We start from the raw sequence: 26,500 nt of genomic DNA, 5'->3' as shown, positions 1-26,500 counted from the left end.
GTTATCTCGGTGCTTGCGGTTGGTCCTCTTTCAGAGTGAAACATGCTGGCTCTGATCCAGCATGTTTGACTCTGGAAGAGAACCAGCCCTTTCTTGGCCAACTATCGCATTGATTGCTCTTCCTTTGGAGGAAAATATATCACTGTTTGCATTGACAAGCAAGCAATTATCCTCCAATTTGTTTCACAACAGGGCTAGGGCTAACGTCATTGAGGTAGGATTGAGAACAACACCCTGACGTGACAAAGTCAATCAAACATCTAACTTAAATACCTTGAATCATGCCAACGAGCTACAATACAAGAGTTAACCTGATTTATAAAGTTACAATCTCCCATTTGCAGAAAATAGTGATAAAAATTGCATAGGTATTAAAGTGCTATTTACATATATATATATGCATATTCCAATTAATATCAAACCATTTCAAAACACCATATACAATATCAGATATTAGATTCTGGTTGACCTTGCCTTTTGTCTAGCATGCTTAGTCAACATGCTAGCCAGGTGGTCAGCCGCTAACACAAGGCTTCAAGGCTGTGAATGTACTCTTTCCCTTTAATCCTCATCAAGGATTTACAGCCATAGCTAGACATTGAAGAGCCTGAATTTCACGACTTCCTCAGTGAACAGGGGTCTCCCTAGTGTCTCGTAAAATACCAGTGACATTCCAGGCATCGGTTCAACTGACTGAAATATTAGGCTTGATTTTTATCTCGTTGTCAAGACAGCCTCTGGGGCTGGGAAGTTAGCCTAGCATTAGCAAAGGTGATTCCATTAAATAACCTAAATTACCTGTGGGCTAGAAATGAAACATCTACCACTAGCTGTGTTAGTGCTTTGCGTCACCTGTACATAACCAGGGATTCAAACCTCCCCCACTGCACTGCATTAGTGCCTTGCTTCTATTATTCGGCTTGGACAGGGAATTCAGCCTCCAACCTCTCACTGGCCATGCACTTTAAATCCATTGAATTCCCCTGGAGTCTAGATCTACAGTATATAGCATTATATCCCATCATGCATTGCTGCGGTGAGACATGTCCTGGCGCCACATCCATAGGTCCTATCGCTCCGTCTCTGTGGCGTTCCCCAACGCCCGCGCGCTCGTACAGACATTCCACGCCAGCATGCCCAGGAAAGACCCCCCCCCCCCCCACACACACACACACACACTGGAGGGGTGTCACGGTGACCGGGCAGGGGCATGTGACAGGCGGAACCCTGGTGGTTAGATATATGTTCCGTGTCGGCTGGTGGTGGTGGGGTGGAGGTTGGGGGGGAGGGGGGGGGGTTGGAGCATCGTAGATGTCATGGTGGAGCATCGCTGGGCGCCTAGCGACAAGAGGATGAGAGGGGAGGGACAATAAAGGAGGGATTAATGGGAGGTACTAAGTTTTGGATGGGACCCGTCCCCCCTGTCCCCCCGTCCCGGCCCGACCATGGTGCCCGTATATCTCACCCCTCGCTGTCTAGACTCAATGGAACCAACGCACAGTACTCAATATACAGTATGCAGGTCTCCCTGTCTATCTCCGTCCGCATTCCTGCCTGCATGTCTGTTTTTTTTCTCGCAGTTTTTCTGTCTGTTCTATTCCACTCTATTCTATACCATCTGTCCGTTTGCATTTCTGTCTGTCTATCAGTCTGTCAGTCTGCGTTCATGCCTACCTCACTACCCGTTAGTCCATCTTTTTTTCTATTTGTCTTTCTTTCTGTCTCTTTCTATGTCTATCTCTCTGTGTTCACATCTTTCTCTCTCTCTCTCTCTCTCTCTCTCTCTCTCTCTCTCTCTCTCTCTCTCTCTCTCCCTCTCTCTCTCTCTCTCTCTCTCTCTCTCTCTCTCTCTCTCTCTCTCTCTCTCTCTCTCTCTCTCTCTCTCTCTCTCCTCTTCCATTCATTCCTTCAGACTGTATTTCACTGACTGTCATCCATCTGAAACTTAACACACACACTCCCACACGTGCACACATGCACGTACACAGACACATACGCACGCACGCACACTCACAGACACAGACCCTCTTCCACGTATGCGCACCTATGTGTTTGAAGCATAACAATACTGAGTGACAATGACAGAGAGAGAGAAAGAGGAGGAGAGAGAGTGAGGGACACAGAAAGGGGGAGAGCGAGAGAGACAGAGAGAGGAGTGGAGAGCAAGGCTGTGTCAGACAAAAGAGAGAGAGTCTGAGTGATATTCTACCCTCTTCAAGCTGCATTAAGGCCAGGCCTGAAAGGCACTTTGTGTATGGGGGCGAGCGAGGCAGAAAGGAGTGAAAAGAAAAGCGAGCGAGAGTCTCTATAGGGAATGTTATAGAGAAGTGTTTTTGTCTTGTCAAGTTCATTCCTACTCACACATACACATACACACACATGCAAACCATAATCTTGTGTGTGTGTGTGTGTGTGTGTGTGTGTGTGTGCTAGCCCCAGTACCGTGTAATGTATGCCTGCTTGTACCTTTTGTGTTTATACCTGTCTGTGTTTAGGCTGCATGGGGCTCTACGTGTATGTGCCTGCATCCACCAACTTTGCGCCTAAACTAAAGACACACCTCGATAATCCAAACACACACACACACACACAGACACACAGACACACACACAGAGCCTGCACCCCAATGCGTGTGTTGGCCTGTGTTGGCGGTGATTCAGAGCTGGTCTCTGGGTCCAGTCAGGGTGCGCTTGGCCTGGGTCACGGGGCCGGAGGGGCCAGCCTAGTCATCCATCCCTGGGCAGAGGGTGGCAGGGCTGGGCAGGGCGGGCCCAGACGGATGCTGACTCAGGCGTTTGGGTCTATTGTGTCTGACTATCGGGTGGCGGCAGGTGGGCGGTTGGGGAGGGGAGGGGGGGGGGGGGGGGAGGAGGCGGTGGCTGTAACTGTCTACTGTCCGCAGGAAGCTAGAGAGCTGTGTATGGTCGTCATGGCGATGGGGTGTGGTTGGATGAACATGGATTAGGAGGAGAGAGAGAGAGTGAGAGATGGAGACGAGAGTTGAAGGTGAAGTTAGAGTTGGACATAATAAGGTCGAGAGAGGATACGCGCAAATTCAGGAAGGAGAACGAGAGAGGGAGAGAGAGACAGACACATTTACATACAGATTGAGAGAGACATTGGAAAGAGAGATACAGGAAAGAAAGAGAGATGAACAGAAAGAGGAACAGGAAGAGGGGAACATGTGGTTTCTGAACAGTGTGTTTGCTCTAGAGCTGCAGCTGAGGAATTCTGCACTGTGCACACAAACATGAGGGACTCTCACAAGACACACACGCGCGCACACACACACACACACACACACACACACACACACACACACACACACACACACACACACACACACACACACACACACACACACACACACACACACACACACACACACACACACACACACACACACACAACACACTTGTGTACAGTTGATACATCTTAAAATACATGTTACCTTTTGCCCCAAATGTACAAATACCTTACCACCACCATCACAAATACACACACCCACCCGCCCACATGCACCACGCAACCAGCACAAACACACACACACACACACACACACACACACACACACACACACACACACACACACACACACACACACACACACACACACACACACACACACACACACACATACACTCATACACATACACTCATACACAAGCCTGCCCAAGCACTCAAATGCTCACACACAAACACACACACACACAAACAGGCAAACACACACACACACACCACACACACACACACACACACACACACACACACACACACACACACACACACACACACACACACACACACACACACACACACACACACACACACACACACACACACACACACAGAAACACAATGTGGTTCTTACCGCGAGCCATTTGCTCCCACCCTCCTGTAAAGTATAGAAAGTCAGAATCTAAGAAGAGATTCACACCTTGATGACAAAACATCTGCTGTTAAAAATAGTGCCGGAGACTGGCAGCAGAACACCTAATATCTGGGTGTGGTTTGGTAGGGTGGTGTGATACTAATGCTAGGTGAATCGGAAGGTGCACATAGTTTAAACACATAGATAGTGTTTTCAAATTTAGCCCTTGCATGGATGTTTGAACTTCAAATCCTGAATTCTACGTTCTGTGTTCTAAATGCCATCAAGTTAGATGTTCACGAAGTCCAGTTTGACCAAATCTTTTGTGATTTAGATTTAGATTTGTGTCCCATATTTTCTCTGTACACCTAATCAAACACACACACATACATAGGCATGCATGCACACACACACACACACACACACACACACACACACACACACACACACACACACACACACACACACACACACACACACACACACACACACACACACACACACACACACACACACACAGCTAAGGCATGTGCTAGTACTATAGGGGGTAGGTCAGTGTACACTTTTGTTGTAGAAACCTGAAACTCCAAAAATGTGTGTCCATTTCTTCCCTCCTGGGTAGGAATAGATAGTCCTAAACAAGGGTATAGAACTGTGGATTTGGTTTCAGAGGTCTAATGGTACTTTAGACACAGCTGGCTACTTTCTTTCTCTCGCTCTCTCCCTCTTTCTCTTTCTCTCTTTCTCTTTCTCTTGTTCTTTCTCTTTCTCTTGTTCTTTCTCTTTCTCTTTCTGCATATACCTAAATCATATGCATGTAGATGTTTGGACAAGTTTACCCAAATGAGCCTACATTTGAGGATTCAACAGCATGAGGATGCATCAGCATTACTACTAAGAAAATAAAATGCATCACGACCAAGAGTTGCACAGTAGAGAAAAAGTGGCTCTAAATGTACGTAGCAGGTACGAATCCCTGACTGCTGTGGGTTGCGTTGGAACGACTGTAGAGAGATCGAGAAGGCTGACTATCAAGAGTGTTGACCAGGGTGCGTTCTGGGTGAGCGCAAAACTGAGCGCAGGTGTTTGAGTGACAGCACGTGCACATGCGTATTTTGGTTTAAGTAGTCCCGCTCTCGCCAGGGTTTGTGTTTAAGTGCGAATATGCGTTGTTCACGTGCACCCTCGTCACCTTGGTGTTTCCCCACAATATAACCAACAATAAGCTATGAGTAATGAACCTGGCTAGTGTGTTCGACCAACAATAAGCCATGAGTAATGAACCTGGCTAGTGTGTTCGCGGCTAACTCCGAACCAGACTCGCCCCCTGTCGACCGACCTCTGATGGCCTCTCAGCAACCTCTGAACTGCCCATCGGGTGGGCGGGCCGTTCTAGGTTGACGGTCGATTCCAGATTGCGTTGTTTCTGCCGTATTTTAACGCATTCTTGGCGTGTGGATCTTATTTTGGCAGAGTGTTCTCAGTGAGGAGCGGGGCGCACCTCGTTGATAAAGAAGTATGGGACAGGATTACTGATTAATGACTTAATGATGACAATTTGCAGGAGTTATGTTTGAGAAGATTGTGTTTGCGTCTCCATTGAAAAGACTTCACCTGTGGCTACTGGCTACCTGTGCCTTCAGCTGGGATTTGAAGGGGGTTGTTAGTTCTTGTATTTCTGAATGACATCAGAAATCTTAGCTTATTACCCAATATCACCCTTATCAACCCCACTAACCCCCTTCGAGTCAATGAACCTGCATCACCAGATGCTATCGTTGGCTTATGCTATTGCACGTCTCAGGTGCAGCAGTCGGCATACATTCTGTTGACTTTAGCTTTAGCCTTATACATCACATTGGTCACGTTATAAGCTCATTGACATGAAATATATACATAAATATTGTATTGCAGACAAAATGGAGGCGTGGAATAATTTGTTAATCTTTGTTGGAATTTGTGTGTTTGAAATATCATGTGTTTACTATCATCGGGCTCGAGGGAAGTGAGATATTTACTCTACACGATTCCCACTGAAACAAAGGGAATGTTGCACACCGCTGCTAGCCAAGATGTTGTTGCCACGGTGGGATGTTTGTTGGCTCCAGCAGCTGCTGGTAATCAAACTTAGCATATCAACATTCCCTCCTCTTGTTCCTTGCTTTCTAGACTTTCTGCGGATTATAGTATAAGCAGCAAAACGTTCATCCTTGCAGACTAAATATTTACTTGTTTAGAACAAGTACAAGCAAATACAATCTGACTATGACATGGTCTCCAATTGTGAAATATAACAAGAGATAAACAAACAAATACGATGGCCTTCATCATGGTTGATGGGAAGTGAGAATTTCAAGCAGAACCCTTGCAGCCTGATTATTTTGCTACATTTGAAAGAACAAGCATATTATTGTTGTAAACTAAGAATGCAAGTGGATGAAATCTATAAAACCTATCCTTGTTTACCTTCTTGACATCTTAGATATTACCTATTAGCGTCTCTCTGGCTACGTTTATTGCCCTCCAAACATATTTTTTTTGGCTAGCTTACGGTTTGGCTAGCCGTTTGGTGACATGTCTGGTTGACTCACCGTCTGTCTTTGGCTAGTGAAGCGCTGATCCTGTTGGCTATTCGTCGAGCTGACTAGCCTTGTTGCATGGGGCCGCCTCAGGCTATTTGATGTACTTGTGTACCTTCTCGGCGCTGTGATTCATTTGGGATTTATAGGTGTAAACACAGCAGAGCGTTTATCCATTGCTCGTACAAGGGCTCTCAACGCCACAGTACAAACAGTTTTTCTTTCGGTTTTGGCCGAGAGATGGGCTTTTCTGACCAACCCGGGTTCCCAGGGGTGCGTTCTAGAACATTCTAGAACCCAGCTCCACGGACCACCGCCCTGACAACGCGGTGATGTCATGGATATTCCGGCATGTGCCTGCCCGTGCCTATCTGTCTGTCTGCAAGCTGCAGTCAGCACCGGGATGAGAATACACCGACTGCCTCCACTGGCAATCAGGGGATCTGCTTGTCTTTCTTATTTGTGGCTGTGTTTGTTTTTGTGTGTGTGTGTGTGTGTGTGTGTGTGATGGTTTAACGGCGACCATCATTTATATGTTGGTTGAGTGTTGTTTATTTTATTATTATAAATAATTACAATTATTTTCATTATAATAATTATCATTATTGTTTGTATCAAAGGTAACCCTTTACTGCTTCTTTACATGCAATGTTTGAATATTTTGCCGAACAGAAAGATGAGCGCATTACAGAGTTGTGCGTTAGATAACGGTATCACCCAACGTTCCTGACAGCCAACAACGGATCGGAAGCTCGGATTCCGGCTCTCCTGATCTTGAGTCAGCAGTCTAAATACAAACTGGGAGAAAGGGAGGGAGGGAGAGAGGGATGGTGAGAGAGAGAGAGAGAGAGAGAGAGAGAGAGAGAGAGAGAGAGAGAGAGAGAGAGAGAGAGAGAGAGAGAGAGAGAGAGAGAGAGAGAGAGAGAGAGAGAGAGAGAGAGAGAGAGAGAGAGAGAGAGAGAGAGAGAGGTTCGTTTTTATGTGACCAAGGAGATCCCCCCCCCCCCCCCCTTGTGAGGTCACAAAGGTGTTGGTATCGGTCGCTATGGCAACGCTATTTCGGGGGTCCAGACAGTAACAAGACACTGATTGGACAGCACCACCAGTCGCACGACATCAGCCACACCGGATGGAAACCAAACCAAACCAAGTGGAGTTAAAGCCAAAGAGAACAGGAAGTGGAAACCAATCATCAGAGAGTCCAATCATCTCCGAATGGCATATTCACATTTAAAGCTACACACACACACACACACACACACACACACACACACACACACACACACACACACACACACACACACACACACACACACACACACACACACACACACACACACACACACACACACACACACTCCATGTTTCATTTGTAAAACTGACTGAGTAGGTCACACCTAATGTGTGTGTGTGTGTGTCTATGTGTGTGTGTAAGGCTGTAGAAACACTGCATTCCATTTCTGGTACTTTTGAAACTGATTAGCTTTACGACATACCATTTACTATCATGTCAGTTACTGGTTACTGTTTGTCTGTCTGGTCTCTCTGAGTTGATGACCCTATCCATCTGGGTGGTCCGTAGACTGAACTGTATTTGGACGTTAGTACAAATAGCAGGTGACATTGCTCATGAGACACATGTTTTGTTTGTTTTATACAGACATACAGACAAGTACATATGCACGTCTCACACACACACACACACACACACACACACACGCACACACACTGCTCACACTAACAAACATACAACCACGCAAACAACACATACATCAATCCACGTAGACACGCGAAGACATACATGTGCTAGTGAACACAAACATCCATGTACCATGCACAAGAAAAAACACAAACAGACACAGCATGTCCTTGAGTTGCTGTAAACCTTGGATCCTACCCGGCTAAACACAGCTGGTGGAGAAGGCCTGCACCTACTCCTCACAGCCCAGAGGAGGAGGAGGAGGAGGAAGGGGAGGAAGAGGAGGAGGAGGAGAGAGAGCAGAAGTGGAGAGAGGGAGGAGGAGAGGAGAGAAGGTGAAAGGATGGAGGGAGAGAAGGGGAGGTCAGAGAAGAAATAGAAGTGCAGGAAAAATGAGAAGGGATCAGAGGAGTGAAAGAGGAATGGAGAGATGGGAGATAACAGGTTTGAAAGAGAGGACATCATTGCTGGTTCAAATGAATGTTAAAACCGTGTGTGTGTGAGTGTGTGTGTGTGTGTGTGTGTGCGTGTGCGTGCGTACTCGCGCTGTCACTTCGGGATTTTTTTCTAGTTTACCTCTCAACAACCCTCACAGATTGACAGACTGAAGGTTTCTGATTGACAGGTCTGGGACCTTTCCATTCTCTTCCAAGGAGCCGGGGCTTCCATTGAGAGACATAGGGAAGCAAACTCAGTAATCCTATTGGTCCACACAGTATGATGACAAGTTTGTCGACAAACAGGATTAAACTGATTTATGCGATGCATTTAGTTAGGAGAACACAAGGACAATCTTAGGTCATTCTTTATCCATCCCATCCTTCCTCACATATGAACTTCACGTTGATAATGTCATCAACATAATGTGGGAACATATGCTGGAGCGTCAATATGTGCTTTATTTGATTACTCTAGGCAGAAATAATGAATTTTCTTTATTAGATTGGTAATATATTATTTTGCATACTTCCTTCCTAACTGTCACTGTCTACAAATAAAATCTCCCCATGCTGAAATGTAGCCATCTGTTATTAATTCAATGATTATGTAGATTGGGAAGATAACAAAGCATTGACCGATAAATTGAAAAATAAATAATGTGATAAATAAAAGTGACAGTTCTCGGAACTCTCCTTGTGTTCCACGGAATCTTCAGACTTTCGGAACATTCTTAACCCTGTCACTCGCTGTATTCACTTCAGAAAATCCATGCCTGCTCCCCTTTGTCCTGTACATGCATTCTCCAAATCCTAAACAAACGTTGTCCAAACAACACGCATGGGATAGGGGGGGGATATGGGGTGGCTGGGGGGGGGGGGGGGGGGGGGGCGATGTAAAGCCCCCAGCCAGACTCCCAACTCCATCTCGGGCGAGGATCAGGATTAGGTAGGCATGTGTAGGGACATGCATTGCCCGCTACGCTAGGAGTGTACAGGAGACAGGTGTACACCGGCAGACGATTGGTGTGGTGTGTGGGGCCACGGCGTGTTTGAACAACGCGGTATGTGCACAAACAAAAGAAGAGTGACTGGCGAACATCAGCCACAGCTGAAAGATGCTAAGCGCTAAGCTAATACCTGGCTGACGGCATCCTGCTCCCAGTTGTGTGTGTGTGTGTGTGTGTGTGTGTGTGTGTGTGTGTGTGTGTTTGTGTGTGTGTTTGTGTGCGTGTTGGTGTGTCTGCATATCTGTACCTGTATATATTTGTCTGCATGTGTTTATGTGGTTTTCCATTTGTGTGTTGCATGGTTTTTCTTTCTGTTTGTGCATGCACCTGTGTGTACTTGTGTATCTATTTAAGTGCCTGATGACACACACACACATCTGTGTGTGTGTGTGTGTGTGTGTGTGTGTGTGTGTGTGTGTGTGTGTGTGTGTGTGTGTGTGTGTGTGTGTAGGCACATGGGTGTGTGTGTTTGCGTATGCATGCCCTTTATGCATTAACCCGAGTGGAACAGTCCTGTTGAAGCCTGTTGTGTTCCATTGACTCTATCCCATAATAATCCCAGAGTATCACCCCTACTAGAACCCTGACCTGCGCCGGGGCACGTCTTAGCCACGCCTCCGTCCTCTCACAGGCTCATTAAACACCAGACTTCGTAATTATCTGCTCAAACTCAGAGACAGTCGGCTGTGAACTGTCACACATTAAATGAAGCACCTATGGGGTTTTATATGAGCTAGATGCAAGATGACTGTAGGAATGGAGTTGCACACGAAAGCAACACGAAATTGAAAAAACACATTCCAACACACACGCGTATGCACACAAATGATATGCATTACACACACACACACATACACACGCACACACTTGCACACGCACAAACAGACACAAACACACAAACACAGGTTCACGTGTAGCTTGTGTTTCGGTAGCTGTAAATTATTCTTGGGGTCCCCTCCTATTGTAATTGGACGTGTGTGCGTACACGCATATGTATATGTGTGTGCTTGTGTGTGTGTTTGAATATATATGTGTGTGTGTGTGTGTGTGTGTGTGTGTGTCTGGTATGTGCATTGTGTGTCTCCATTGTCTTCTTCATTTCTATATATCACCTTCGCCCTTTCCTGGGAACCCACCGCCCTGTCACATAAGCTCAAGTGTGTGTGTGTGTGTGTGTGTGTGTGTGTGTGTGGGGGGGGGGGGGGGGTTGGGGATGGGAGGGGTTGGTAGTGTCACCCCAGCCTCTGGGCTCCGAGCTGGGATCCCTTTCCTCTGATCGTCCGTCCCCCCGCTCCCTGTCACCCCTGGTGTTCTGAGGACTCACCTCCAGCTCCTCATCCACCCGCCCCCACCTGCTGGTTGGAGGACAGCATTGTCTGGACGGTAGCCCCCGGCCAATAGAAAGCTGAGCCAGAACCCTAGAGAGATTCAGTTTGATTGACAGATGACACATTCTGTGTGCATGTTGTTCTCGTACTGCCGGTTCATGTGCCGCATGCCTGCAAGATATCTTTTAATGTGTGAGTGTTGGTGTGTGTGTGTTTTTGTTTCTGTATAGGTGTGCATGAGCATATGTATGTATAGTCTGCATCTGCAACAAATCTGGGTGTGTATGTGTATACTGTATGTGTGTGTTTGCTTAAATCTGTGTGCGTTCATGCAATTGTGTGCGTCTCTGTGTTTGTATACATGTGTGGTGTATGTGCATGTGTGTGTGTGCGTTAACAAATTTATTGTTTGGTTCTATTTTTTGTCTCTTTTCTCTACTTAACACAAATCATCTGGTCATTTTTTTCTACCTTTCTTTCTCAATCTCTTGGTTTCCATCTCACCCCCTTTGAAGCTCCTATATCTCGCTTCTTCCCCTCCATCTCCCTCTCTCTCTTCCTACCTCTCTCCCTCTCTCCCACTCTCTCTCCCCCCCTCCTGTCACTCTGATTAGGATAGGAGTGGAGATCAGAGAGAGAGAATCAAGGAAGTTGGATCGTTTTTTCAGTGACCTCTCCCCTCCTCTCCTTTCCCCTCATCTCTTCCTCTCTCTGTAGCAGCATTTTTTCACCTCATCTGAACAACCTCTGGCTCTGTCTGTTTTGTATCTGTACATAGATCTTGACACAGATGTGTGTTCTAACACTACATGGTGTTTGAAAGACATCATGTCGTGTTTGAATAATGGCTAAAGTCTTTGAAGTCTTCCTAAGATACGGAAATCTAACCCAAGTCCTCACACACACACACACACACACACACACACACACACACACACACACACACACACACACACACACACCAAACAAAACCGTATGTGTGAGGTTGAGAAGATGACTGACACATGCAATCTTTAAAAACTCTCACACAGACAAACACACTGACACACTGAAACACACAACATCTGAGCTTCCCTGTATGGGGTCTTTGAACCCCCCCAACGACCCTGTGACCTCTAACCCTTGAGAAGAGATTCTCTTTGAACTTTGTTCTTGGTCGCACACTTAAATCCCAGCATATGTCACTCAAGACGTCTGCTCCTGCTTATACACTTTTGTGCTTAATATAATATATATACGTATATATACGTGTAGTCATGAAGCAAAGCATGACATCTGTCTGGCGGATCCTTCTAGAACGTCGTCATGGTTACAAGACGAATGGAAGGGGGGAAGGGTATCCAATGAGACGATACATTGGAGTTTGTAGACCGTTCATAGTTGTTTGTAGTTTGTGGTTCTTAATTTAATTTTTATTTGGCTATTAGTTTGTAGTTCAACGTTGTAGTTCAACATTCGTCGTTGGTAGTCTGTAGTTAAACGTGTTGAATTCTTATTTTTTGAGGGGTGTTTTACCATGTGATGTCCAGCAGTCACAATGTTAATGGTCCAGATTGATAACAATACCGCCCTCATGCTCTGAAAGAATGTGTTTTAATTAATATCTCTCTCTCTCGCTCTCTCTCTCTCTCTCTCTCTCTCTCTCTCTCTCTCTCTCTCTCTCTCTCTCTCTCTCTCTCTCTCTCTCTCTCTCTCTCTCTCTCTCTCTCTCTCTCTCTCTCTCTGCAGGGGGCTAACCCAGACGAGCCATGTGCGGGTCAGGACTGCAGCGGAGGATGCAGGTGTAACCCAGAGAAAGGAGGCAGGGTAAGTCTTCAGCTGCCATGTTTGCTCTTTCAATGGTTTTAAATCACCCTTTGTACATCCAACTGATGTGTTACTGGTAGTCAGACTCCATTTGGGTCTCCTTTGAAAAAAAAAAGCTAGCATATGATATATTATGCCTTTTACATAATATATTGTTTAATGGCTGTGTTAAACCAAGTTATGGTTTAGGTCTAAGGTACAATTAGGGTAAGATAAATTCAAGTTAAGTTTGAGGTTAAGTCCAGATTAGCTATGGTTATGGTAAAACAAGGTTACAGCAAGCTTAATAAAGCAAAAGTAGGTTACGTAATCCAAGGTGGATTGTAGCCATGAATACAGAACCTACAGAATGATACGGAAAGGTCAGAGAGAGACAGGGAGAACAAGAGAACGAAGAGACTGAAAGGGACTTTTATCTGACAGCACAAATCATGAATACATATCTGCGCATGCAGATACACGCATGCAAGCAAACACACAAGCACGCACAAACACACACGTACAAACACACACACACACGGTGTAATGCGCATATAACACAACATTATTTGGCTTCAGGCTAGGAACATATGTAATTTTCATGTCCCCGTTAAATAAAAATGAGCTTTCAACCATTATCATTAATCTGTAAACAGTGAGCTACATGTTTTAACAGAGCTCGCCATTTTTTACGATATCACACACACACACACACACACACACACACACACACACACACACACACACACACACACACACACACACACACACACACACACACACACACACACACACACACACACACACATTCACACTTGCAACACACACACACACACACACCCACCCACACTCACACACAGGCTAATACATGTACTCAGCATTCAAAATCGAAGGGGGAAAAAAGGGGGTGCTCTGACCAAATGTCATGTTGCTGTGCAATCGTGCATTTATGAACACAATTGCAGTGAGGCATGAGGTTTATAGAAATATATGAAATATACTAAACTCCCTGTTATCCCAGGTGTGTAAAATGCCTTAGTAAAGTACCATGCCCTGTGTGCCCTGAGGTCTATGTAGTATGCGGGCTTGGTTTGGATTATCATCGTCTATTAGGTGTTTTAGTGTGTCTAGAGATGGACTTTGCATAAAAGCGTCTTCTAAATCATTTCTCGAACTCCCATCATGACAGTGCATTGTCTGCATTCAGATACATACTCCCAAGTGTTTCTTCAGTCTTAGGCTAGACACCTGTATGTCCCACACACACACACACACACACACACACACACACACACACACACACACACACACACACACACACACACACACACACACACACACACACGGCCCCCTTCCCCCACCACCCCATTATCTAAACAACAATTACTGTCTGACACGATAGCCTACACTTTAGACAAATAACACCGTGGGGCTCTGGGACCGTGCTAGCTAGAGTCCAAGGCTAAATGACAGGAATGACTGCTGCTGCTCCCCGGTACATGACAGAGTGGATGACATTGGGCGCTCATTGCTCCAAGGGTCCCCCAGGTGCTTATTGTGTCTCGTTTTGTGTTTTACTTTTGGGCGAGCGTCGATAATCACAGTCTTTAGCTTATGAGCTAAGCGGAGGGACGGCGGTTAGAGAAAGAGAGTCTGGGTCAGTGTCCGCTGTGACAGTGGGGCGGGTTCTGTTGTGATCTATACTTTTATCGATTGGTAAGTGAGATTTGTTGTGGGAAATATTGACGTCCTGAAAGCGTGAGAAAAGCAATGCAACATGATGCATTAAAAAAGCTATCATCTACATTTTTTAATTATGACAAGTCATTTTGATTAATCAATACCAGGTCCATGGGATTCCAGTTGAGGGATCATCACAAACACCCACACCCACACACATACATACACACACACACACACACACACACACACACACACACACACACACACACACACACACACACACACACACACACACACACACACACACACACACACACACATACCCCCCCCCCCCCCAATGCACACACACAGACACACAGACACACAAGCACACACACACACACGCTCGCACACACACACACACACACACACACACACACACACACACACACACACACACACACACACACACACACACACACACACACACACACACACACACACATACCCCCCCAACGCACACACACTCTGTGTTTAATTAATTTGTAAAAACTGACACGGTAGCTTAAACACATTCCATCACCAAATGTGTTCTAGATTTAGTGAGAGATTGTCAGCTGACACTCTCTTACACACACACACACACACACACACACACACACACGCGCGCACACGCACGCACACGCACACGGACACGGACACGCACACGCACACACACACACACACACTAATTTGGGGTTAGCTAACTTCGAGTTGGGGTTGGAATGGATGGAATGAAAAGAAAGTTTGAATGATGGATGGATAGATGGAACTTTTACTGTTATGTATCTGTTTAAAGTTAAGTAAAGCTAGTGCTTGCTGGCGATGTGCTACATCTTTGTGCTAGGGGTTGTGTGCTCAAGACTATCTCGGAATGCAGGGGTTAGCTATGGGCTAAAGGGAAGGTTTGAATTCAGGTGTTATTGAAGTGCTTCAGGTTAGCTTTGAATGTTTGGGTTAGCTGTGTGCTACAGGTTAGGTATTATTTCAGGGACTTGCCATGTGCTACAGGTTAGCTATTAATGCAAGGGTTTGCAATGTGCTAAAGGTTAGCTGTGAATGTTGGGGTAAACTTTGTGCCACATGAGGTATGAATTCAGGGATTAGCGGGATGTGCTGCAGGTTAGCTATGAATGCAGTGGTCAGTGGTGTGCTCTAGGTTAGCTATGAATACAGTGGTCAGTGATGGGCTAATAGGTTAGCTATGAATGCAGTGGTCAGTGATGGGCTATAGGTTAGCTATGAATACAGTGGTCAGTGGTGTGCTGTAGGTTAGCTATGATTGCTGGGGTAAACTTTGTGCCGCAGGTGAGGTATGAATTCAGGGATTAGCGATGTGCTTTAAGTTAGCTGTGATTGCAAGGCTTCGCTATAACAACTAAACTAGTCGTGGCACTTGAAAAAAAAGTAGATGTCATGCAGGCTACTTTGATTTCACCCGTATAGACTTTAAACACAACACAGGTGGTGTGTATGTTCATGTGAGTGAGTGAGTGTGTGTGTGTGTGTGTGTGTGCCTGTATGTGTGCATGCGCGCAATTGTGTGTGGGTGTGTGTGTGTGTGTGTGTGTGTGTGTGTGTGTGTGTGTGTGTGTCTGTGTGTGTGCATCTGTGTGACTTGTGTGGTTTGGGTTAAGCCGGTCCCATCATGTTGTATCCATTATCTTCAATAACATCCGTTCCATTTGGGCTAACCTCAGGGGCCTCAGGGTGTTTTTCTGTGTGTGTGTCTGCTGTGTATTTCATGTATGTGTGTGTTTGTTTGTGTGCGTGTGTATGTCGGTGTGTCTGTGTGCATGAGTGTGCATCTGTGTGTGTGTGATTTCTGTCACCGGTCGAGTCAACACACTGAAACCCTTATGTCGTTATGGGGTCTCCCAGGCAGGATGCCAGGGGCCAGGAAGTTGTCTCTCCTTTCATGAAGACCTTCTGTTGCTCTGTCCCAACAGCTAACACAGAGACAGTTAGTAAGTCCTTTTAGTTTGCTGTTTACAACATCGGAAACAAATACAATTACGACATGAGGGAGAGTGAGAGGAAGAGGAGCAGAAAGCAACATGAATCAGTTGAGCTTTAAAGTGAGAGAGTGCAAGAGACAGACAGGGAGAGAGATGGGGCCTATTATTTTACAGTGTGATGAACGGAACTGCGGGCCACGGAAAAAAACTCAGGATGAGAGGCTCGTGAAAGAGGGAAAAAAGCCACATCTATCATAGATGGATAGAATGATAGACAGATAGATTTGTACTTTGATAGACAGATTTACTGAATTGAGTGATTATTGAGACTGATTTGGATAATTATAAGTGCACTTTGTGTGTGTGTGTGTGTGTGTGTGTGTGTGTGTGTGTGTGTGTGAGATGTGTGTGTGTGTGTGTGTGTTTGTTAAGCAGCTTGTTGTTAGGTGATGCGCCATGAGAAAGCACATAACCATGTAACAGTAGAGTTGTTTTGGTATGTGTGTAAAATGGCCGACATGGTAGAGTAGCACACAGGTCTCTGAGTCCAGACTTCAGTCACATTCACATTCCAGCATCACCATAATCTGCGATTAGATTAAGTAGAAGTGACCTGAAAGACGAGGGAGAGAGGGAAAGGGGGAGAAAGAGTTAGAGGGGGGGGAGAGGGAGGGATGGATAGAGAGAGAGAGGGGGAGAGGGAGAGATAATGGATAGAAAAAGAGAGCAACGAGATGATTAAAAGATTTGTGAAAGATTGGGAAGACCCAGGGCCCTGGGTAATATAGACCATACACACACACACACACACACACACACACACACACACACACACACACACACACACACACACACACACACACACACACACACACACACACACACACACACACACAGGTATCAGATGTCTGTGATAAACATCAGTGGCGGTACAACAGCCTCTGAATGAAGCTTTGATCTCTCTCTCTCTCTCTCTCTCTCTCTCTCTCTCTCTCTCTCTCTCTCTCTCTCTCTCTCTCTCTCTCTCTCTCTCTCTCTCTCTCTCTCTCTCTCTCTCTCTCTCTCTCTCTCTCTCTCTCTCTCTCTCTCTCTCTCTCCATGCGTTCTCTAATGTGTTGTGTTTGTGATTATTTGAGCATCTCTGGATTTTGCTGAGTGAGCACTTGTGCTTGTGTGTGTGTGTGTGTGTGTGTGTGTGTGTGTGTGTGTGTGTGTGTGTGTGTGTGTGTGTGTGTGTGTGTGTGTGTGTGTGTAAGTTAAATACACACAAGCCAGACACAACGACAGACACACACTCACATGCATCACTACACAAATGCTTCTCTCTCTCTTCCCCTCTCTCTGTCTCTCAGTCTCTCACACACACTCACAAACCCAACCACACACAAACACTCACACGCATCCCTATACTGACCAGACATGGCCTTAGTCAGAGGTCAAGGGTCACTGCCAACAACACAGAGCAAGTGACCGACCTTAAGGTCAGGCCCTGTGTGTGTCTGTATGCGTGCGCGTGCCTGTGTGTATGTGCATGAGAATCAGAGCACAGCAGGAGGGAAGCACCATTTATTTCATCCCTCCAGCCTCCTCTCCTCTGTCCCTTTCTACTCTTCATCCCTCCAGCCTCCTCTCCTCTGTCCCTTTCTACTCTTCATCCCTCCAGCCTCCTCTCCTCTGTTCCTTTCTACTCTTCGTCCCTCCAGCCTCCTCTCCTCTGTCCCTTTCTACTCTTCGTCCCTCCAGCCTCCTCTCCTCTGTCCCTTTCTACTCTTCATCCCTCCAGCCTCCTCTCCCCTGTCCCTTTCTACTCTTCATCCCTCCAGCCTCCTCTCCTCTGTCCCTTTCTACTCTTCATCCCTCCAGCCTCCTCTCCTCTGTCCCTTTCTACTCTTCATCCCTCCAGCCTCCTCTCCTCTGTTCCTTTCTACTCTTCGTCCCTCCAGCCTCCTCTCCTCTGTCCCTTTCTACCCTTCGTCCCTCCAGCCTCCTCTCCTCTGTCCCTTTCTACTCTTCATCCCTCCAGCCTCCTCTCCCCTGTCCCTTTCTACTCTTCATCCCTCCAGCCTCCTCTCCCCTGTCCCTTTCTACTCTTCATCCCTCCAGCCTCCTCTCCCCTGTCCCTTTCTACTCTTCGTCCCTCCAGCCTCCTCTCCTCTGTCCCTTTCTACTCTTCGTCCCTCCAGCCTCCTCTCCTCTGTCCCTTTCTACTCTTCGTCCCTCCAGCCTCCTCTCCTCTGTCCCTTTCTACTCTTCATCCCTCCAGCCTCCTCTCCCCTGTCCCTTTCTACTCTTCATCCCTCCAGCCTCCTCTCCCCTGTCCCTTTCTACTCTTCATCCCTCCAGCCTCCTCTCCCCTGTCCCTTTCTACTCTTCATCCCTCCAGCCTCCTCTCCTCTGTCCCTTTCTACTCTTCATCCCTCCAGCCTCCTCTCCTCTGTCCCTTTCTACTCTTCGTCCCTCCAGCCTCCTCTCCTCTGTCCCTTTCTACTCTTCGTCCCACCAGCCTCCTCTCCTCTCCTCCCGTCTCCTCTCCCATCATCCTCCCATACGTGTTTTTCAAAACCCCTCTGTGTATTTCTAGACAGAGTAGTCATAACGTCACAATAGTCATACCATCATTATCCTTATAGTTATTATGATGAAGATTAATATCATCATCATCGTCATAATAATTGCAGTTTTTCATTCAGGAAGCGAATGGCTGTGTCTTAAAACTGCGTTGAAAATCAGATGGGAACATTTGACCCAGCAGAAAAGTTGGAAAGATAATCTTCTTAGAATTTATCTATTTATCAATTATCTTCTTATTTTTGTAAATGTTTGAAGATTGGATGTACAGCCACAGGTAAATCCATCACATGAACACGACTTTCAGATCATGATCTTTTTTTTTTGGGTGTCTGTTTGATCGAAGCCACGAAGTATGATCGTTCAATTTTCCCAGTGCACGACACTGCCATCACCTGGTCGCTCCGGGTAGCACCAGCCACCGTGGTTCTAAGTTTAAATGAATGTTTAAAGAAATATAGGATTATTACACACACACACACACACACACACACACACACACACACACACACACACACACACACACACACACACACACACACACACACACACACACACACACACAGACAGTGTGTTTCTGGAAGATAGTTGACATCTCTCTCCGATTTACTATCAGCTATTTGTATTTCATCAACTTTCCCACTGTCATTTATCAACTTTCCCACTAGCTTCTACTTTCACCTTTAACCACAGCTGCTGTTTGTCGGCTCATGTAGTGCATGCAATGTCACCGTTTCCAGTAACTGGGTTAAGGAGAGTTCATCCTTGTCCTTGGAGGGTTTGCAGTTATAACAGAGCCTGTACGGAAGCCCTTTGAGACTGTCACCGGGTTTAGTGGCAAACCAAGTTGAATGTCATTGGATCAAACCTCAACCCAGGTCTGTTCTCAGGGTAAAACACAGAGTACATATTTCACCCGTGTACGTAGTTGCACATTTTTCTTCACACACTCCAACACACTCGGATGTGTGTTGAGGATGAACTCTAAGTCGGGAGGGTAGGTATGTTACTGCAGAGCGAGATTAGATAGGTAAATCAGGAGGGTGCTGGGGTTGGACCTGTTAATAACATGGCTTCCTCGTGTCTGACCTCCCCTCCTCATCTAAGACATGTGAGTACAGGGCGCTGCATTAGAGAAAGTGATGAAAAGGTAGAAAAGAGTGGAACAGAATAGAAAACAAACTAAACAGCATCGACTCGTGTCCGCTGTAGCCTGCGGTGGTGGAGCCCTGCTGTGTAACAACACAGCTGAGTTGAATTAGTAACCCTGCTTGGCTAATTAACACACGATTGGATCATCTATCTATATAAGGTCACTTCCTTCCGGCATGGCTCATTCTCATGAGAAGCCTGATGACGTCATCAAAAGGTGTGTAATACACCGGGGCCGGTTCGTTAAAACAGCTGGCTTCGGTTAGTTAGTGCTCCTACAAACCAGGTGAAGGGGCTGGCCCGGCAGCCTGGCTCACATGGAGGGAACAACGAGGAACTAGCTGTTTATAAAATATAGGTTTTGTTTTGAATTTGCTGTTATCTGTATCTGGCTGTCGGCCTCGCTGTGTGTGTTCCCCTACTTTCGCTTCCTCTCTCTCTCTCTCTCTCTCTCTCTCTCTCTCTCTCTCTCTCCCTCTCCCTCTCCCTCTCTCTCTCTCTCTCTCTCTCTCTCTCTCTCTCTCTCTCTCTCTCTCTCTCTCTCTCCCCCTTTATCATCTCTGGCTTTTCTGGCCATCGATCCAGACAGCTTCTACTTTAGGCAGAACTACCAGATAGAAACAGACAGAGGAGGACATAACGCTGTCTGTGTGTATGTGTGTGTGTGTGGTTGTGTGTGGTTGTGGGCTTCATACATGGTTAAGTCCAACTCTGCCATTCATTATACAAACCCTGTCTGACTCCTCTTCCTTCTCCTCCTCCTCCTCCTCCTCCTCCTCCTCCTCCTCCTCCTCCTCCTCCTCCTCCTCCTCCTCCCTGTGTTGCACCCATCATTCTCCCCTGGTGAGCATCTGGTGCGACAGCTAAAATCTTCCCCCTGGTACACTCGCCACCGCAGACAATAGGCCCCCCTTACACCTCAGTAGGCCGGAGGGTGCGTGTGTGTGAGCGTGTGAGTGTTTGTGTGTGTGTGTGTGTGTGTGTGTACACACGCACACACACACACACACACACACATGCAAATGCACACGCACATACAGGTTCAAAGAATGTGTCTGCCCCAGCACTCTCCTCCTCTGGCAGGAAGTGAGGTGGTGGCAGTCGGAGCATTAAGTCCAGCTGGCTTAGAGTGGCAGAATGCAACCTATTGTCTCTTTTGTCCCCGGATGGATTTGAACCAGCACACAGTCTGCCCAGGGCGGCGGCGAGGGAGTCGTAGCGGCGAGAGGCTGTTGTGTTAGAGGGGGGGGTGGGGGGGGGAGTCAACCACCAGCGATAGTTCATCTCTGTTGCAATCGTTGGGGTGTAAAATTGTTTACCCCCCACATGTTGCATGAGTGCTTGAAATCAGATGCACGATGGATAGAGAATCTGCCGGTGGTTGGTACATCAAATGCAAGCAGAAAGCCCATGTTACATTGACCTTCTGTTGGGGCAGCAGATTGATTGATCTCATTCACTTGCAATTAGCTGGCTACAAAAATATACCTAAAAACGACACCTGTTAAGTCCCTCTTTGCACAAATTTGAACGTGACAAAGGCATGAGGAAAAAAGTGTTGGTGTGAGATTGTGAAGAGGCAATGCATAATGGGAATAAACGCCCTGATGGCTCACTCTGGCCCCAGCCAGCTGTGTCTGGATTCCTGTCGTCCACCACATCCTACTTAACTCCAACACCAACACCATTCATCTCCATTAGTCTTGTTTGGAGAATCCAAATAGTTCAGAGAGGTTCATGGTAGGTGACGGTTGATTTGAGAGGAGAGAGAGAGAGAGAGAGAGAGAGAGAGAGAGAGAGAGAGAGAGAGAGAGAGGGAGAGGGAGAGGGAGAGGGAGAGAGACCAATGCCCATAGTGCTGGTAGTTGGTAATTCGCTTTCTGTCTACCAATGCTACTGGGATGTCTGGATGGGTTAACCTGGATTAACAAGGTTTCTCGCATTTCTCTCTCATTGTTTTCCGAAGCACATTAGGAGAGACTAAACTCTTTTTGTTGTGTCCTCTCTTTTTCCCCCTGCCTGTGGTGATCTTGGCTGGGGTCTCTCTCTCTCTCTCTCTCTCTCTCTCTCTCTCTCTCTCTCTCTCTCTCTCTCTCTCTCTCTCTCTCTCTCTCTCTCTCTCTCTCTCCCTCTGTCTGTTCCTGTATCTCTCGCTCTCTGTCCATATCTTCATGTATCTCTCTCGCTCTCTATCTGTGCATGCATGCTTATCCCTCTCTTTGTCTCTTCATGTATCCATTTCCATGGGGGCATTTAGCAGATACTTTTATCCAAAGCGACTTACAATAAGTACATTTGTAAGAAGAAGGTCAAACACTATATCGCTGTCGGAAAAGTAAGGATGTTCATAGAAGTGCAGTGCACTAAAAATGTCTAGGTTAACCCATTCCCTGTGGACAACAAAGATAGCTAGGATATTATGCTACACAACTATCTCCTATAACTAACTACGACATACAATGGGTGCGTACATTAAGTGGCAGGACCTACCTGTCACCGTCCCCCCTTACCTGGGTTACAGGGAGTTCATTCTTGTCCTTTACAGGGTTTGTTTGTGTGGCCACCTTGTGTGACCACCTTCTTGGCCAGTACCATCATTTTGAATCTGATACAAGCTACTGCAGGGAGCGAGTGCAGATCCCTGAAGAGGGGGGTCACATGGGAGAAGTCAGGTAGGTTGAACACGCGGCTCGCTGCAGCATTCTGGATGCGCTGCAAAGGTTTGATCGCGGAGGCTGGGAGTCCAGCCAGGGGCGAGTAGTAGTAGTCAAGGGCGGGAGATGACGAGTGCTTGGACCAGGAGCTGAGCTGCTTCCCTCATGAAATGGGGCCAGATCGTGCGAATGTTGTAGTGGGCAAATCTGCAGGATCTGGCCACCGTGGTGATGTTCATGGTGCAGCATAACTGATTGTCCAGTACCACACCGAGGTTTCTCGTTGATGGCGATGAAGATACAGTGATGTCCTCGACAGTGACAATTAAGTCCACGTGAGGGCAATCTTTCCCTGGCATTAGGAAGAGCTCAGTCTTTTTGAGGTTAAGCTTCAGGTGATGGGCGGTTGTCCAAGTGCTGATGTCTGCCGGACATTCTGAGATGCATGTTGCAGTTCGGATGTAGTCAGAAGAGGGGAAGGAGAGGAATATTTGAGTGTCGTCAGCGAAGCAGTGATAGGAAAAAACGTGTGATTTGTTCACAGAGCACAAGCCCAATCTTGTATATAGGAAGAACAGAAGGGGTCCCAGTACAGAACCTTAAGGGACACCAATGCAGAGAGTGTATCCCTCTGTCTCTCTCTCTCTCTATATCTCTTCATGTATCCCTCTGTCTCTCCGTCTCCATATCTCTTCATGTATCCCTCTGTCTCTCTGTCTCCATATCTCTTCATGTATCTCTATCTGTCTCTGGCCGTTGTCTTTGCATGTTGTACAGATGGGGCTGCACAACTGCTTTCTTACTCTTATCGGAATTCCTAAAAATTCCAGCAAGCTCTATCGCTTTCCCTGTCTCCTCTACTCCCCCTGTGTTCTCTCTCTCTCTCTCTCTCTCTCTCTCTCTCTCTCTCTCTCTCTCTCTCTCTCTCTCTCTCTCTCTCTCTCTCTCTCTCTCTCTCTCTCTCTCTCTCTCTCTCTCTCTCTCTCTCTCTCTCTCTCTCTCTCTCACATCCTCGCTCCCTTCCTCGCTCTTATCCACTTCACTCTCTCTCTGTCTTTACTATGTTAGGAAATGGTCACATTGTGTGTATACATCCGTGGAGACCCCCTTGACCCCCTCTCCTCTCCGCCGAAACGCAGTTTCTCCATCGATGCTCAGCACACGTGAGCAGGAGGTACTGAACGGCTGCCAACAGCCTTCCACTTATTTCTGTGTCCCAATTCTTAGGAAACGTTTGCATTCAACTTGATGAGTATAGCCCTTAATCCCGGCTACAGCCTCAAAGGGCTCCAGAGGGCTCAAATGGTACGACACTCCCTTAACTTAAACCCTCCAAAGGATTTATAGGAACTTAGACTTCCACAAACACAAAGGGAAGAAACCTCGAGGAGCCCAGAGGATCCCCTTTTCCCAGGGACGGTAATGGATGCAATAGCTCCTCATAAGAATGCCGCTTTTGTGTTCGACCCCTGTGTGTTAAGTACGCTAGTGAAATCTCAACCTCCTGATCTATGGCGGCAAGATTGCTGTTATTAGTGTGATGACCTTTTTTTTTTTGGGCAGATGGCATGCAATTAGCCAGCAATGCTAAACACACTACAAGCAGTTTACAGGTGTGGCTAACTGCCCGACTAGCGGCTCCTTTGGTCCTGTACGCCTTTCCTCATTTATCACCTCTAACAGGGTAACAGAACTGACTGAGATGAAGTACTGAGCAAAGCCTTTGAATGTGACCCCGGCACTTGGCCAGGGAGACCCCATGGACGATAGATTTGGGGCTTCGTCCATTTACATTTAGTTGGAGAGAAAGTGCTTTTTTAAATAACATTTCTTATTATTAAGATCAGGTGCCACTATGTCAGGCAGAGTAACACAGCACAATGTAATAATGCGTTATATACATCCTGGGAGTGGAACAGTGGGGGGAACAAAAGAAAGGAAGAGTTTTGACCAAATGAGAGTCATTCAGAAACAGATTTGGAAAGTTTGGAGAGGAGGAGAGGAAACTTAGAGGGAAGGAGAGTTGAGAGAGAAAGTGGCTCACTGTGGGACCCTGCATGTTTCCCCGTCCTGATACCAGGTGTCAGGGAGGGCTCTCTCTCCCCCAGCCAGTGCTAGTCAGCCCGCCTGTAGAGAGCTAGCCCTTTCATTAGCCTGCTAACCCCCCGGGCCAGATGCATGGTGCTGGGCTAGACATATGGAACTGCAGGACTATGGAACATTTTCACTTGCGTATAAACTTTAGAAAACTGTTTTTATAAATGAATAAGAAGTGTAGGAGGCTCAACCAGAAACAGCAGCGTGTTGGGCTGTGTTGGCCTCATATTGTACGGGTTGAAGCTCTTGGTTAGCACTTAGTACCTCCTAACTAAGCTAACATGCTAACCATTCTCCACCCCTCCCTCTCCCCGCACTCCACACCCATAGCAGTGGTGTAGCATTAGCATTAGCAAGTAAATCAAGGGTTCTGACTCCTTTCTGACCCTTTAAAGCAGACATCTGCATCTCCTTCCTCTCCTCCCTTCTTCCTCTCCTCATCCCCTCATCCCTCTCTCCTTCATCCATGCCCTTTCTTTAAAAACTGCTAATGACAGGTTGTTTTAAACTGTAGGGTGTGTGTGTGTGTGTGTGTGTGTGTGTGTGTGTGTGTGTGTGTGTGTGTGTGTGTGTGTGTGTGTGTGTGTGTGTGTGTGTGTGTGTGTGCATGCTCAGTGATCCTGTTGTAGCTGTTTTTTGTCAACTTAAACATTATAGGAACAGACCACCGTGGATGCAAGACAATACAATACAACACACACACACACACACACACACACACACACACACACACACACACACACACACACACACACACACACACACACACACACACACACACACACACACACACACACACACACACACACACACACCTTAACCCCGCCCCTCTGACATTTGTGCATTGTGAGTTAATCTGCCTTTAGAGAAAAGTGCTTTGTCCCAACTTGTTTCTGTTGTACCAAATACATTACACACTTTACACAAGACAATCCAAAATGGCGACCAACTGTGTACATCTTTCACCAACAGTTTCCCCCTGTGTGTGAGGGTGTGTGTGTCTAACTCTTCTCTTCAGTTTGCTGGCAGAAGTCATTTGTCTTTGCAGAGCAATGCAATGCGTGCTTACTACCGTTTATTACTTATGTTGTGCATATGCCAGATGAAGTGGGTGTGATATTCTGAGGGTATACCACCCGTCCACCCCTAAGTCGTAGTGCCCCTGTAAGGCTGCAGTGTGTAGTTCAGCTTCTAAGTGAAAAGCTAACTCCTTGTGTGGAAAGTTTTGAAGCCCTGTGATGTGAGATGAGGAAATAAAGAGAGAGATTGGGATGAATGTGATGAAAGATAGGTAGAAGGTTTAAAAGGCTTTGAGAAAACAAAGGTACAGTGCTCTGATATTAACAGGGTAAATAATGGAGTTTATGCAACGATTTTTTTGCTTTTTTCTATCATTGATTATATGAATTTGATTTCTTAAAATGTTGTGATCCGTTTACTGTAGCATATATCAAACAGGATTTGATTGTCATTTGATTTGATTCGATTATGTTACATTCTATTCGATTTTATACATTTAGATTAATTTAGATTCAAAATTATATTAGATTAGTTTATACATTGATAAAAATTCAATCAAATTAGATTTGAATCGATGAGTTTGTATGTATATGCAATGGGATTATATTAGATTATAACGGCATCATAATGAGATTAGATTA

The 26,500-nt window shown here is 46.3% G+C and overlaps 1 protein-coding gene across 2 annotated transcripts in view; it reads left to right on the top strand.

Moving 5' to 3' along the window:
* col4a6 (collagen, type IV, alpha 6) overlaps positions 1 to 26,500 on the top strand; it is an 87,597-nt gene that overhangs the window by 34,561 nt on the left and 26,536 nt on the right. For both annotated transcript variants that reach the window (XM_030338532.1, XM_030338531.1), the window contains exon 4: positions 12,653 to 12,730. In XM_030338532.1, coding sequence (XP_030194392.1) covers positions 12,653 to 12,730 — 78 coding nt within the window. The remainder of the gene's footprint in view (positions 1 to 12,652; positions 12,731 to 26,500) is intronic.

This window comes from Gadus morhua, chromosome 17 (assembly GCF_902167405.1).
Source record: "Gadus morhua chromosome 17, gadMor3.0, whole genome shotgun sequence".
In the NCBI taxonomy this organism is placed as follows: Eukaryota; Metazoa; Chordata; class Actinopteri; order Gadiformes; family Gadidae; genus Gadus; species Gadus morhua.
The sequence above is the reverse complement of the archived record's forward strand: the minus strand, read 5'-3'. Positions and strand labels throughout refer to the sequence as shown.